We start from the raw sequence: 15507 nt of genomic DNA, 5'->3' as shown, positions 1-15507 counted from the left end.
AGGTCAAATGAGTGCCTTAGTTTTGAAGCAGATCGGGCCTTGTATCATTATGGTATCTCAATTTTCCATAATCACAAGTGTTTAGCATGCAACGCATCAATCTAGTCAATGGCCTTTAAATTACTACTGATTAGATTAGTTCCTACAAGTTTCTACTTGGCCTCCTTAAATTCAGTCAACGGCCTTATAATTTCTACTGATGAATCTAATTCTTGAAAGTTTCAACTTGCCGTCCTAACTGCAGTCAAAAGCCTTGCAATTTCTGCTCATGAGTTTAATTCTTAAAAGTTTCTACTTGGTCTCCTTCTATAGAAATGAATGCTCGCCGGATGTCATGTTCTAACCTGGTTTTTGTTAGTCGAGTGTAATTTTTCCGGAAAATCATAAAACAGAAAAGAAGTCCCTAGGTTAGAATCAAAACCTGAACAGTAGCCAATGCAGCATCTCGTGTTTCCCCTGAATGCAAACTCAGTTCCACCAAATCAATGGTAACTGAAACTTTCATAGCAACCCACACCTCGCTATCTTGACTTTCAACCTCAACGCCGGACGGCAAAGGAACTGAGAGTTCCATTGTAATATCTGAAGGAGCCTCAATATTTTGGTTCTGTTGGTTCAATGGCGGAACAGGTTTTGGAGTCTCTGACAAATTAGACAATGCACATTCTGATATTATCTGGTACTCCTTGTTAGATAAGGCCGCTTTTAGCTCTCCTATCTGGAAAGCGAGAGATGCAGAAAAGCAATGAAGAAGGAATACACATATGAATGTAATTACTATAAATTTTGTGTGCTCAATGGAGATCTTGGCCGAGAACAAGTAAGAAACTCATCACACTTCCTTTAGGTAGAAAATGTACAGAATTACCTTTATAGCAGCCTCTGTGGTTGGAATTTGATGCAACAAGTCACGAAGTGACCTCTTAATAACAACAGAAAGCCCCACAACATCATGAATTATACTTTCACCTCGTCCCGTAGCAGTACCAACAGTCAGGTTGATGTCTTGAACCTGCACCATTTTGCAGAAGTGAATAACACATCCATGTATGCAAGGGCATCCGGCATTGTTTACTTTACAGCGTATGTATCATCGTACACCTTCACTCATGATAAAATAGTCTTCACAAAAAAAAGTATATCAAGTATTTGGAGTTGGAAGCTATATAGTTTTCATATTCTTTAGCAGGAAAAATAAAATGATCAAGTACATAGCATTCCCCGAAAAGAGAGCAGCAGTTTATGATTATTCAGTGGACATAAGTAAATAAAACCGATGAACACGTAACTTCAAAAAATTGGCATATTTTGACCTCAAAAATGGAATAAATTACTTCACCTTATTAAAATAGTTGATATAAAACCATTTTTTATGAGGTTAACATTATACTAATAGTTGTGTTACTAGGTAAAATAAATGATTTTCCAGCAACAACCTATTGCAATCCTTGGGTAACATGCTTTTTGTGGCCTCTTTTATTGCTCTTCAACTTTCTAAAAGATAAATTCCAGAGACCAAGTCGGAGGAAGGCAATTTAGGGTTGTCCTTTGACAAAGAAAACCTCCTAAACCTCAAGTTGTTGGATGATATTCAACTGAAGTGTCTATTTGCAACTCGTGGGGCAATCTCTCACAATAAGGTGTGTTATATTTGTGTTGGATACCTAATCTCAGGCATCCCTTCTCAAGAATTTGGGGTTAAAAGCTCATTACTTGTTGGATAAAAGAGGACTTCATACTCATGTCTGTGGGATTTTTCACCCCTTTAAATTGGCAGAGCCACATGGTGTCATGGGATACGTCAGTATCATCATTTGCAATGTCAAGGACATGGGTGCCTCACATGACATCTTTGGTCATCCCTCCCAGTTCGACACTGACGCTATTTCCATATGTCGCATTGACATATATTAGTTTTTCCGGAACCAAGAGCATCATCACTTGCAATGTCAAGGACATGGATGCCACACATGACATCTTTGGTCATCTTGGCAGTTCGACACGGATACTCTTTCCATATGTCGCATTGACATATATGCGCTCTTCCGGAACCAAAGTGTACCGAAATAATCTCTAAAGCTGGGAAAACAAATTGTTCATTGAAAATTTCCGTTCGCTTTGTCACTTGTTGGAAACAAATAAAATGGCAATACTAAGAAAGAACTCTTGACGTGGAGTCTGAAATGGAGATTTTTGGTCATTTTAGTGAAAATATGCCGGCATTAAAGTACAAGGATCTCAGCAATCATATAAACGAAAATTGGCAAAACCGCTTAAGCCAATTTTTTGTGGGGAAAAAAGGATCAATGAACTTTTTGAGGCTTCAGCTCCCTACGTAAGGTTTACAGAGATTTGCATATGTAAAGTTTGCAGAAGCTCACACATATTGTTTAAAACTTGCCCATAGTTTGCGGGAATATGCATAGGGAGCCCAAGCCTACAAAAAACTATGCACATCTTGTTACCAAAACCTACAGGAAATTGTGCCTCCGCCCAATTTCCTGATTATATATATTTTACCTGGACAGTTAGTGTCTCCAAATGGACAGCACCCATTTCGTTTTTGTCTCCCTGAAGCCATTGAAACTTATTCTGTACAGTTATTTGAACCACATCAAGCTCCAAATAGCTGCAATTAAGAAATTAAAGTACTACCATTATCTGTTAAGAACAGTGAAATATATCAAACTAATGCTACTTTCTAGGTATCCTTGTAATGGATTATAAAGAGGACGGAGTAGACTTACTCAAGGCTGTCTGTTCTCTTGGGCATCACTATAATGGGCTTGTTAAGCGAAAGGTCCAACTTTAAAGCAGGTGATCCTTCAATTTCACTTGTAGTGAACCACTTCTCCGCATTCGTTACTTGATCTTTTACTTTTACAACATCCTTGGAGTCGTTGGGAACAAGACCCATGAAATAACTCGCAATCTGCAAATAATAAATGAACAAATAACATTTATAACCTGCAAATGGGTCCTAGTAAGAACAGCTAATGAGAATACAGATATGAATTTGAAAAAACAATTGGTCCAGCTAGAAATATCTTTTACCTCCTGGATAAAGCGGTTCAGGTAGACAATTCTCACTTCAGATAGCTGCCCGAAAAGGCTAAAATCATAACCTTCATAGTCTTCGTCACCAACACTGAACGACGTGAACAGCAGCTGCATGCGGGTAAATATTTATTCATTTATTTAAATCAATAAGTAATAAAGACAATTTACCCATCAATCTAGAGAACTGTGTTAGATTCATATTTGATGCCAAAAAGAAGCAGCAAAGGCTTTCACCGTAAGTGATAATAGTTTATGCTGTTTGATAGTGTCAGCGATTTGACTTTCTCAGTGACCAAACCTAAATAATGGGCTTCAAAATCAAGCCCCATTTCAAATTTCTTTACTGAACCGACTAGATTTCTTTTCCAAGTTTAACCTAGTCCGAAGAAAAGACTAACAGAGACGAGAATATTCTGAATATCTCAAGCTGCTTGACCAAAAAAAGAATTACTTTAATAACAAATAGAAGAATGCTATTATTTTCATCATTTTATGTGCTAGAAGTCCTTATATGGCAATATGGCGCATTATTGTAATACAAGTACACAACTGTATGTCTGTATCTTTGGACCACTTGGTTCAAAGACTTAGTGAGAGTTAACTTCCAGGCATTCTGATATAAACAAGTTGGTGGAAGGTTCAACAGACATTTACTATCTTTTGTAAATAACTAACAAATAAACAGGATTCAAAAGAATTATTGAACAAAGATAAAACTGAAAAAACTCCACTGTTGCTAATAATGTTGAGCAAATGTGTATCTTTAAATCCAGCGAGAGCCTTGAGTGTTTCATTCAGATAAGACTACAGCCTACACGATTTTCCAAAGAAACCTTGGCGCAAAAACTAGAACTACAAAATGTATAAAATATTTGAGCTATGTTGGCGAGGGGCAGAATACAAAATATCTGTGATATGATGCGTAACTATGTAGTTTTGCCATACTATTCAAGATATATTCATATATGTACCTTTACAGGCACTTGTCAAAATATGTGCTCAACCACAGATTCCATTAAATAGAGAACCATCGAGTAAGAATTGATTAAATGAACAAATATAACTGACAAATGCTTGTCTTAGGCGAGCAAACTCTTACTTACAGCATGTTTTTTTATTAATCCAAAATTTTCATTAGTAAATTTATTAGTGGAAGAACGGGAATACTTATGTAGCCAACTGGGACGAGCAAACAGGCCCACGCGACACAATCTGGATCAGGCTAGTCCAACAATTTTGAACATCAGATGGAAATTTGGTTTTGCATGTAAAAGAAAATCTGAGTACACGGAATGCAAAATCAGAAAATAAATATACCTCAACAAATGAACTGCCACCGGGATTTCTCATATCACAGACCCAGAAATATGAATGGCTACTAGGGAGACTGTCATCACTAATTTTCAGATTTCCTAACGCAGCCTTTATGCTAAAAGTAGACGGGAAAACCTTCACAACGCAAAACAAATTTAATTAACATTAGAAAAAGCAACAAAGACAGAGATCCAAAGCAAAAGACAGTCCCAACTAACCTTGATATCCGTAAGAAAATTATTCTGTGATAGAGTAGCAAGCTTCATTCCATTTTCTTTCATCAATAAGATTTCTGCACGAGCCATATTCAATGATAAATAGAAAATAACTCTGGATTTTCCCTTTCCAAGCAACCCTTTCACAGCAGGCTCTTGAACTGCTGACAAGTTTTGATCGTCAGTCGTATCTTCCCATGAACTATCTTTTCGTTCGGCTGAAGACTTGTCACTTGAAGCATGTGAACTTTCATCAGAAACGTTAATGGCGGTCACAAATTTCAGAATCGCAACAATCGTTGGTCTGTAGCAGAAAAATGACAATGTTGCCAAAGTCACCACCACCTACAAGCAAGAATAAAACTACTCAGTAGAAATTAAAACAAAATAGTGGACGAATTTCACGCAAAGGGAAGAAGCAGCAACCTCGTTATCAACGTTATTATAGAGCGAAGAGTTCGGGTCATGTATAACAATTTGAGCTTTGACAAAACTATCCAATGAATCAGTGATCATGCCCTCAATTCTAGTTTGACGCTCATAATCAGGAAGAATACCATCAATACGACTAAAGCTGGGAGGTTTAGTTACAAGCTTGTCATTTGCAAATGGCTTATTTTCTAGCATTTGTGCAGGACTGTCGGTGGGTTCGCCTAGATTCTCTGATGCTTCGAAAAAATTATCTTCTCCTTCATTTTGAGTTAGGTCACTGCTGCTATATCTTCGGGATCCAAGATCATAAAACAATTCAGATGCATCACTAGTATCTGTTTGCTTGATGAAAGACCTTGCCAGATAACGAGGCTGAGTCAATCCCTCGTACAAGACTAAATCTTCGACTTCCAGGGTTTTCAATACAGTTCCAATTAACATGGCCTTTCCTCTAATGGATACTTCCACCTGTAAATGTGCATAAGATCAAACCTCATGGAGACACAGTTCACAGAACTCTAAATCCACAGTTTCATCCTTCAAAGAATTCATTCAAATATAAAAATAACAAAAACAAAAACTCCAAATCAGCATTACAGTATGTGTGCAAGTAAAATATAAAAGATACCTGACCCCCTATGGCACGGAACTCAAATAAACGACTTTCTTCAGCCAAAAGCATCGGCTTGAAAGGAAGGTCATTCTAGAAAATGGAAAAATTAAAATTAGAAAAAAAATAACAGAAACCTTGAGTATCGTTTTGTAAGCAATACAGTATGATCGTGATACTACAACTTTACAAGATCCAAACACAAAATGCATGAACTTCATTTATTTCTTACTTGATTATAACTAAAAGAGATCTTTAACTCATCAAGAGCACCAGTAAAAAAGACACTCTCTGTCTCCACCAAATCAATGTCATTGTTATCGAATTCAGCTTCCGTATCTCCCGAATCCGAAGAAGTATCACCCAGAGCAGCAATAGGAGCAGATGCCTGCATAAAGAAGTTACAGAGGAGATTGGTGTCCTCTACAAACATATGGTGATCATACTATACGTGAAGTTGACATGCTGAAAGTTTTGACACAGTAAGCTCATATACCGATGAGCGATAAATCGCTCCTTGACAGCGCCTCTGCCAAATTTTCCTTGAATCTTCGGATTCGAATCGCAAAATTAGTGCACTCGCATCTTCGAGAACCTAAAAATAATAACAGAAGTTGAGAGAACCGATCTCAGAGTAAACTAGATGAAATAAATTGGTAAAGAATGACAACACAAATCTGACCTTAATGTTGGATTGCCCACTATCACAGATAGCCAAAATATGCTCCACATCCCCAGCTAACTCTGCTGGAACCTCGTATAGTTGTTTTCCTCGTAAACTGGAGCAAGAGACATACACTAACTAATCAAGAAAGGCACATAGGCTGATGGCATAAAAATGAGATTACTGGAAGTTATTAAAACTCAAATTTTACAAAGAATTTCCCTCTCACCAAGTCTCCAAATCCCATTGTCTTAATAGAATAACTAATTTTTTTATTTTCTGATTTTCAAATACTGAAGTGGAACATATTCAATTTGGATTTCTGGCTAACACTTCAAATAGCAAATTTGAAGTTATGTTTAGTTCTTTAGTGTTTCCAGAAACCTAGTGGGGGCCTGTCAAGAACAAGTAACCATGTTTGTTACTTCAAATATTGATTGTTACTTGTTAATTGTTATGGCTAAGAAAAACTAAAAGTCGAAACAAAATGAAATACATTAAATAAGTGAAGAATCAATCCTATAGAGTATCGTGAAATTTTCAATGAAGTCAACCTCGCTAAAGTCAATAACACGTGCAAGCAATAAAGCATCAAAAAATTACATAACTCTGGACGACATATGTCATAACAAATGAATGATTTCCTGATCTCGTTCTCGGATTCTCGTCCTACTTATCTTTCATTTCTCAAAACCTTTCCAACTAATTATTTTTATTGGATGCTTCCATTGTCAAAGACGAACAAGAAAATTGGGATATTACCTGACATAGTGTTTGTAATTTTTGGACTGCGGACTCTCCAAAACATAAAGAAATGAACCAACTAAACAGCAGTATCGACGTTGCCATACAGCTTCTCTATTTCCTACACCCTACAGCATAACAAATGAACGTCAAGAAAATAATACTTATAGCTTTTGTCTATGACGAAAACAAATGCAAAAAAGAAAAAGATAATTTCTATTTATTTATTTTTAAACCTTCCAAGCAAGAACAGACAACCATCCTTCAAAATCAGCTTCAGTCCAAGGAGGCAGGTAATCTGAGTTTTCACTTTCCTCATTCTGAAAGATCTTTACAACTTGCATTAATCGATGGTAACGAGCTGGAGAGAAATGGAATCCCAAGGAAGGCAGGCGCACAGCGACTCTTGTTGAGGGATAGGAAGGATTCTCTGAGCGTATCTGTAAATGGTAACACAAGAACGACAATTAAAGTGTGCCAAGATCAGTCCATAAACAAATACCTAAAGTAACTCTAGGTAGTCTTTACCTGCTGAAGATTCACAACTAACCCACATTTCTCAATGACAGGCAAAAAGCTAATATAACTTGATTGATTAGGAGCAACAGACATGTCAGTGAGATTTTGACTCCAATGATAGTCGCCATCCACCAAAAAAGCAGATACATCACTTAAGCCCAAATTGAACTGCAAATACATATCCATTTCCTCTTGTGATTCTACTTCACCGTCATCCTGCAGATACATAAAAAATTTATATAGAGACTGAACATTCTAAGCATGATCGTACAACTAGGGCATGAAAGTTGAGGGATAACCTGTGTGCGAAGCTTAAAATTTCCCAAGTCAAGGAGAAGTCTAGTTGCGTGGGAGTTGTCTGGAGAGAATTTCGTAGGAATTGCAATCTTGGGAGCCGCAATATCCAAGTCCAAGAAAAACCTAAAAGTAAACAGAGTAGCATCAGTCAACCATATAAGGTATTCGTATCACGCATATTTTATCATTTCATGCTACGCAATCCCATGAACAAACATTAAGTGGAAGTCATTCAAACAAAGATCATTTGTTCCTTTGTTAAGTATATAACAAACATTTGTATAGATAAAGTGAAAACGTTAGTAATGCCCTTGCCAGGGTTGCAAAGTTTAAATCCGATCTATAAACTTCTCAGTGGAATCTTTAGCGATAAAGCAAACCTGGATCTATCCTTTAACGCTCTTGTCACTTGTTGCTGGGCACTGCGCTTGACACCATCAATCGTCATCTAGACAAATAATAAAGACCACATGTTAATGAGAATAAAATAAGAGTTCACTTGAACAAAGAAAAGTTCATACACTAGTTAAACTACCTGCACGGCAGCTGCAGTTTCCATTGATATGGTCTGGCTAACAGCAGCACTATTTTCAAAGAACTTCATAATTTGGTCGATTGAGTCTTTCAAATACTGGAGACGAAAACAGTTAATCGATGAACGCCCACAAAACTATGCAAAGTGAAGATAAAAAAAGTAAAAGGCAAGATAACATACAGTCACATAACATGGAGAAGCTTTTGCTACCAGACTCCAGTCCACTTCTGTACCAAAGGGTTTCAAGGAAAAGACACCAACTAAGGAATCATTCATGGCCGCACTCTGCATTAACATTAGAAAAGTTTACAATGTGAGGGAGAGCTGTGCAAGGAACTAGGTTTTTGGCAAAGGAATGTTTAACTTAGCAACTCCGAAGATATAAGCACAGTTAAGAGTTCAAACCTCAGCAAGAAGGCCATTCGGTGATGATAATCTATATGATCCCAACTTGAGATCAAAAACTTTTGTCTCCGAATATAGCTGTACAGAGCAATCCAGGCTTTCACATGATAACTCAGCAAGGCAAGTTTGAGCTTCAGCTACAAGCCTTGAAGCATTGTGTCTCATGTGAACTTCCAGTGAGGTAAGCAACTGGTTACCTTTAGCTTGAGTTGTCAGTATCTGACCCGCGTCACTTTCCTTGTAACCTATAATTTTATTTAGCCGTTCCCAGTCTTCATCACCAAAATGCCAAGGCTCATTTTCATCCTTAGCTGAGGATGTAGACCTGAATGTAGTGTTGTTGTAACTTGTAATTACTAAAGAGTCCACAATAAACTACTAAAAAAACATGAATAGATACAGTATAGAGGTAAATAATCAACCATCCCAGCGACCACCATGAGCTACTTGTTTTCTGTTTTTTCAAGGAGAGATCTGTTGACTGTTCTACAAATTTGTGAGCTAACATCCTGCATAACAAGCACCAAAATGAAATACTTGTCAATGAGTAACGTATACAGTATAATGTAGCATTCTGTTGTATCAACATGCAAAACTAAAATAGGTATTACTTATATATTTGCTTTCCCTTTTGATCCAAAAACCAATTTTACTTCAATAACTACTCTAAAAAGTCACCAGTGCCATCAAACGACCAAATATAACATCCAGACGATGCATTAATCTTTAAAACTCCTTAGTAATTTTTCTTCCCAATTATGGAATACGATAAAAGGAAAAACCCTCTGTCACCTGTACTAACTTAAAGACAAAGATGACTACCATTTAAAATTTTAAACAATCCTTTTGGACAAACAGCATTCACTTTATGTTCTATGTGTAATATATTTTTATTTTATTTTTGGAAGTTTGAATGAATATATATTGAAAGAAAGAAACGAACGGTACAGCTGTGTGTAATATATTTAACACAATTGCAACTAATAATATAAGAAAGAATGTAGACTAAACGACTTGTGTGGTGTTGGGATAATAGATCTATATACTTTAACCATTGTAATGATAGAAAATCGCTCACAATTATACCCAGATTAAGTCGATGTGAACATATGAACTTCCAGAAGCATGTTAATACTTGGGGTATAAACAACCACAGAAATTGGTACGTAAAGGTAGTCTTCTTCACATGGGAGGCATGCCTAATGAAGCTACGCATCCAGGCTACATACAACGAATGGCAAAGAGCTTCCCATGTACAAAAAAAACTGACAAACTGTAGGATATGTACTGTTTCAGGAGGATTCCTCATAGATTTGGAAGTTTTTCTTCAAATTCTGAGTCACTCATGACTCATGAGGACCTATAGAATCAACGTGGAATAATTTTCTATCATGAAAGTTACCTCCCGGAAAGCCTACAAACGAATAAACATGTACATTGTTCAACGAAAATTTGGAATTAGAGGAGTGAACAATGTTTGCACAGCTTTAGAGGAATTAAGAGAGGGAGTACGCCCATGGTTAGAGAAACTAACAAGCTTTAATTTGTCTTCTTAAGAAATAGGTATGCCAAACAACTACTAGCTCACTTGGTTGTGCAACCACTTCGAAAACCAAGAGGTCACAGGATCGAAACATGTGGAGGTGGAAATCAATCATTTATTGATTGTGAGTTATTAAGGTATAAATAATGGTTTTTAAGATCGTTTCTATGGCCTTTAGGGTGAATCCAAGCCAATTGATATATGATGTACGACTGTCTTTTGCACTCGTGTAGTCCTGGTATTTACAAAAAAATCAATTGGTACAAATTCATTGATGATATAGAAATTACCCAACTCCAAAACAGATTAACAGAGCATAAACGTTCATTATTGAATGATGAAAGTATCTTCAATCATTACAAACTACTCTTTGGCCTTCGCCTAGTGGCTCATTGTAATATTTGACCTTCTCATTTAAAAAAACTAAATTTGACTGGAAAGATGAACTAAATCAAATATAATCAATTTTGGCTGGAATCTAGAACTTAGAAGCCAGGAGTGCCGGAGCACATGCCCAACTAAGATTTGATTACCCTTTCACCTTCTAGGAGGTTGTAGCTCCTCAGAGTTGTCTTGTTTCAGATTTGAAATGTCAAACGACAACACGACAACTATTAGGACCGCAACACTAAAATTTTGATCAATGCAACTTCCTGTAAAGAAGGAAGAGGGGTAGACTGCCTGACGAACTGCATAAGCCTCTCTTTGGAGCCCAATGCAATTAATAGAAATCAAGAACTTCAGTATTTCCAGACGAGCATGTCGAACTAGAGATGTCTTCTACAATGTCGTAACAGATAAACCGACCCTATGGAAAATGAGGAACACCCAATTTAACCTAATAAAGTTTCTGTCGAAGACTGAATTTATGGCAAGACATTGTCAAGTTTGTGATCATCCAACTCAAAACCAATTGGCAATGAGTGGAGAGGACCTATACATTATATTTGTGGTTGCTAGTTACCCCTTCTCCCATGTGGGACTAATCTCACACGCCCCCTCACGTGTGGCGTGGTTAGCCTAACTCAAAACCAATTGGCAATGAGTGGAGAGGACCTAGACATTATATTCATTGTTGCGACTTTTCAAGGGGGTCTGAATATAAAGAGGTTGAGGTATATGAACGATGCTCTTCTCTCCAAATGGCTTTGGAGATTTTGCCGAGAAAAGGAGAATCTCTGGAGATAGATTATTAGGGATAAATATGGAGAAACAGAGCATGGGTGGATCACTAGGCAACCTAAAGGCAGCTATGGTGTCTCGGTTTTGAAAGGTATCTGTAATAGATAGCATAGATTTAAAGCTCTCACCAAGCTTAAGATTGGCAATGGTAATAATATTAGCTTCTGGTCGGACATTTGGCTTCAAGAGAGACCCCTCAAAGAAGTTTTCCCGCTGCTTTTCAGAATATCCACTAACAAAGAGGGTATTGTTTCAAACTTCTTCGACAGATCCTCCAATTCATGGAATTTGGAAGTGAGGTGAACTCTCTACGACTGGGAGTTGCGGGATGTTAATGAACTAATGGATGACCTCAATCAAATTACTCTGTCAGACCAGGATGATTGCAGGGTTTGGATTTCTTCTAGATTCCCAGAACTATCAGTCAGATCTGCCTATATCCTTCTCAATCAGGAAGACGAGCACCATCCTCCTATTTTCTCTGCCATTTGGAGAAACTCAATCCCTTACAGGATCAACATTTTCTTTTGGGCTGCTTGCCAAGAGAAGATCCGCACTACTGATTTCTTAAGGAAAAGAGGTCTAATTGCCCCTAACAAATGCCCTCTCTGTGGAAAAGATGAAGAATCTGTAAATCACTTGTTCATTGGATGATCGTTCTCTCACAGTATTTGGAATAGTTTCATTCATAGTTTGGGTATCGCTTGGGTGTTACCCAACTCAACCTCTGAAGTGATTCTAGCTTGGAAAGGGATGAAGGGAAGCAAACATAAGAAGATCATCCTAGATATGATTCCTTTTGCTACTATATGGGCTATTTGGAAGGGTAGAAACGAAACCATCTTCAACAACAAAACATTATCAAAAGAGCGCATCTTCTTCTCGGCTAAATGGCTCATTTACCATTGGAGTAGAAAATTCTATTAGGCTAGTGTTTTTTCTTTTGTTAGCATGGTGGAATTCTGGGATTCTTTCATTGCCCTTTTGTAATTTTCTTTTCCTAATGCCAGTTGGGGCTTTGTAATCCTTTTTCTTTTCAAATTATTCGAAAAAAATATATTTGTGGTTGCTAGTTACCCCTTCTCCCATGTGGGACTATTCTCACAGACATTATATAAACTAAATACCTCCACTGAAGAATGAGATCAATGTCAAGCTCGCGATCTAGTTTCACAATTTCTTCATTATCATCAACTACCATCCGACTGACATCAGCTTTCAGCAAAGAAGCATAAAGAGATATGTATCTCTTACGCAAGCTTGTATACCTCAAGACTTGTTCCCATGTTAGTTTACCACTGCAACAAAGGACAACCACAACGAAAAATAAAATATATGCAATGAAATAAATGCTTTCATACAAATGTCAGGGGATGTAGTCATTACTTCATTAAAATTAAAGGTAATACATAAAAGCCAAAAATGGAAAGCCAATCTCATAGAAAATAGAACTTGTTCAATCCAACAGCGTAAAACATGCAATGAAACACATCCCTCCAAAATCTGTACAACTTACTTGCCTATCTGATCTCACAGCATCTTGGAAAACACACTCAATGTAAAAAGTCTGGTACTGCAAGACGCTGACATCAGGTGAGGAAGTAAGGTGGCTGATATATGCGTGGGTTATATTGTACATGTATATAAGGTGTGAGAGACATCAAGGAACACCTTAATTGACTAGTTGATGTAAACACGTAACCTAAAGCTTCAATTGGGGTTTCCTTCAACTTTCTAACTCCTAAATTTACTGCCAAAAATATATTATATCCAAAATTACAGAAATCTGTGGCTTCGAAGATTTATCTCTGGGAGACCTATAACACTCCTCTCTGGGGTTTATAACCCCCAATCAAAGCAATAAAGTTAAACATGGCAACAACGATAACACAATAAATATTGATTCTCGGTTGTAGCCGGCTGAGATGGTCATAGGGTCCACATGTGATGTTTTCTTCCTCATCACTAATAGTAACATACATAACAACATGAAAATACAAAAACGCCTAGATATGATTAGTTTTAAATGTCTAGAGACAAAGTACAGTATAGTGACGCATGTGGCCGTGGGGCTATCCTAAGATGACAAGAGTAGGCTAGCCTCTCTTATTTGCCTAATGGAATCCTTTTAGTATAACACAATAATAATGATGATAATAACAACAATTTCTTTTTTGAAAACTTTGAATAAATCTTTATCATAATAACAATAACGATAATAACAATAGTGTTAATAACAATAATGATAATAAGAAAAATAATGATAATAATAATAAATACATATATACTGCTTTGCTACCCGTCTAATAACATTATGCCTTTTTGTTCAAAAAACAAAATTATGCCCTATCTGTTCAAAAAAATAACATTATGCTTTTTCTTAGAAAAATTATCTATAGACTACAAACAAGCGAAGTCATTGATAATCTCGTTAACCCTGATCTAAAGTGACAGGAGTGCTGAAAACTTCTCAAGAGTCTATATTGCAATTTCATGTGTGACAAGTTAAATGAAGTTTGGCAACATACGAATAGTTATACGTCAGACAATTGTTCTAAGATAGTTCGAGTGGAAACTTCAACGGAAAATGATTCTGATCATTAGACAGTCATAGTGACACTAGCACCAAAGATAAAAATTAAACAGGCCTTTTTCTCCAGCTACCAAGACTCACTAACCGAATTAACATAGACTTTCCTTACCTGGCCTTTTTCAGCTGATCAGACACAGCTTTGCAAGCATACTTCCACCAAGCTCTAGGATTTGATTTTACAGGGACAAGTGGACGATGATGAGCATATTTCAGACGTTGATCAAAGGCAGAAAAATTCTCAACCAGTTTTAAAATATCTCTGTATCCATCCTGAACTCACAAACCAACAACTTATTAGAATTCACCATTTTACAAACTCAACAGCAAAAGATAGAAAGTCAGACCTTCGATAAACAAAGTGTAACATCATCCAAGTAAACTTCTGCTTTCTGTAGAGCTTGGCCTGGATTATTAAATTCATCTTGCCTTGGTTTTGAGTACTTAGCGTTCCCTGTCACTGGTTGCAGGATATAGCAATGCTCCTTCAGAGCATTAGTTGGTTGTGAAGAGTTATTGCTAACTTCAAACACCTGAATCCCAATGAAGTTTAATATTGTCATTATGTATGTAAGCATCATCTAGCAACGGAATTATGAGAAAGCATGTATACCTGACTCCACTCTGCAGGAGACAAATCAACCCAGGGTTTCTCAATTTTCCACGGGCTGATATCAGAATCCAGATAAAACGCGAGCCTTTCGAGCTCCACAGACTGCAAAAGGAAAAATTCATTATTACCCAAATAAAATTATTTTTAGGTTTTTATTTTTCGACCCCGAGACCTACAGGATGGACCAACTTGGTAACCACTCTAGCTAAGGGTTTGTTGACAAAACTCTTTTTAGATTCTAGTTGGAAAAACCTGTATAAAGCATTATACAACAGGAAGCAGACATTGCCTACAACCAGCTCTACATAACCGTTAATGCCAATGACTTACCCAGCATACATTATGTCGTCACTTCGGGAATACTGTTTTGGTTGCGGGGCATTCTGTTATATGGTGGGGTCAAATGTGAGTTAATGTTTGGATAAAAGTCTAAAAGGCTACTGCCACGTTACTTTGAAGGAAGCTAGTATGGCCATCCTTCCTGGTCTAAGGAAGAAAATGCAGCTTGGCATTAAATGGATGGAAGGAAATTGGGCGACCAATTTAATTCTCTCTTTCTCATCCGGATGATGGAGTGCTATAAATAGCTTCCCTCATTCATCAAATTGATTATCCATTCTCAAGTCTCCTTTGTATAAGTGAAAGAGTAAAAGAGAGTTTGAGATCAACAGAGAGCTTTGTAAATGTGAGGATGAGAGTTGTAGTGAGATAATTGGTAACCAGGGATTGCACTAGACTTTTGTGTACGGTAACTCGGGTATGTTGTAACTTCGAGTTCATAGTG

At 37.1% G+C, this 15507-nt stretch overlaps 1 protein-coding gene across 1 annotated transcript in view; it reads right to left on the bottom strand.

Moving 5' to 3' along the window:
- The window catches only part of LOC147536794 (pleckstrin homology (PH) domain-containing protein), a 48473-nt gene that overhangs the window by 29574 nt on the left and 3392 nt on the right, over nucleotides 1-15507 (bottom strand). The window contains exons 7-31 of the mRNA XM_086644190.1: nucleotides 14724-14825; nucleotides 14458-14643; nucleotides 14223-14383; nucleotides 12648-12818; nucleotides 9218-9304; nucleotides 8796-9120; nucleotides 8571-8675; nucleotides 8391-8486; nucleotides 8236-8303; nucleotides 7858-7978; nucleotides 7568-7774; nucleotides 7276-7479; nucleotides 7058-7167; nucleotides 6314-6410; nucleotides 6128-6226; nucleotides 5864-6019; nucleotides 5650-5724; nucleotides 5016-5489; nucleotides 4593-4934; nucleotides 4378-4509; nucleotides 3055-3168; nucleotides 2748-2932; nucleotides 2521-2629; nucleotides 869-1012; nucleotides 422-718 (exon numbers count right to left, since the gene is read on the bottom strand). Coding sequence (XP_086500316.1) covers nucleotides 422-718; nucleotides 869-1012; nucleotides 2521-2629; nucleotides 2748-2932; nucleotides 3055-3168; nucleotides 4378-4509; nucleotides 4593-4934; nucleotides 5016-5489; nucleotides 5650-5724; nucleotides 5864-6019; nucleotides 6128-6226; nucleotides 6314-6410; nucleotides 7058-7167; nucleotides 7276-7479; nucleotides 7568-7774; nucleotides 7858-7978; nucleotides 8236-8303; nucleotides 8391-8486; nucleotides 8571-8675; nucleotides 8796-9120; nucleotides 9218-9304; nucleotides 12648-12818; nucleotides 14223-14383; nucleotides 14458-14643; nucleotides 14724-14825 — 4167 coding nt within the window. The remainder of the gene's footprint in view (nucleotides 1-421; nucleotides 719-868; nucleotides 1013-2520; nucleotides 2630-2747; nucleotides 2933-3054; nucleotides 3169-4377; nucleotides 4510-4592; nucleotides 4935-5015; nucleotides 5490-5649; nucleotides 5725-5863; nucleotides 6020-6127; nucleotides 6227-6313; nucleotides 6411-7057; nucleotides 7168-7275; nucleotides 7480-7567; nucleotides 7775-7857; nucleotides 7979-8235; nucleotides 8304-8390; nucleotides 8487-8570; nucleotides 8676-8795; nucleotides 9121-9217; nucleotides 9305-12647; nucleotides 12819-14222; nucleotides 14384-14457; nucleotides 14644-14723; nucleotides 14826-15507) is intronic.

Source organism: Eschscholzia californica, unplaced genomic scaffold, assembly GCF_041429995.1.
Source record: "Eschscholzia californica isolate CP2 unplaced genomic scaffold, dmEscCali1.0.p SCAF_5, whole genome shotgun sequence".
Classification (NCBI taxonomy): domain Eukaryota; kingdom Viridiplantae; phylum Streptophyta; class Magnoliopsida; order Ranunculales; family Papaveraceae; genus Eschscholzia; species Eschscholzia californica.
This window is presented reverse-complemented; position numbering and strand designations above follow the sequence as displayed.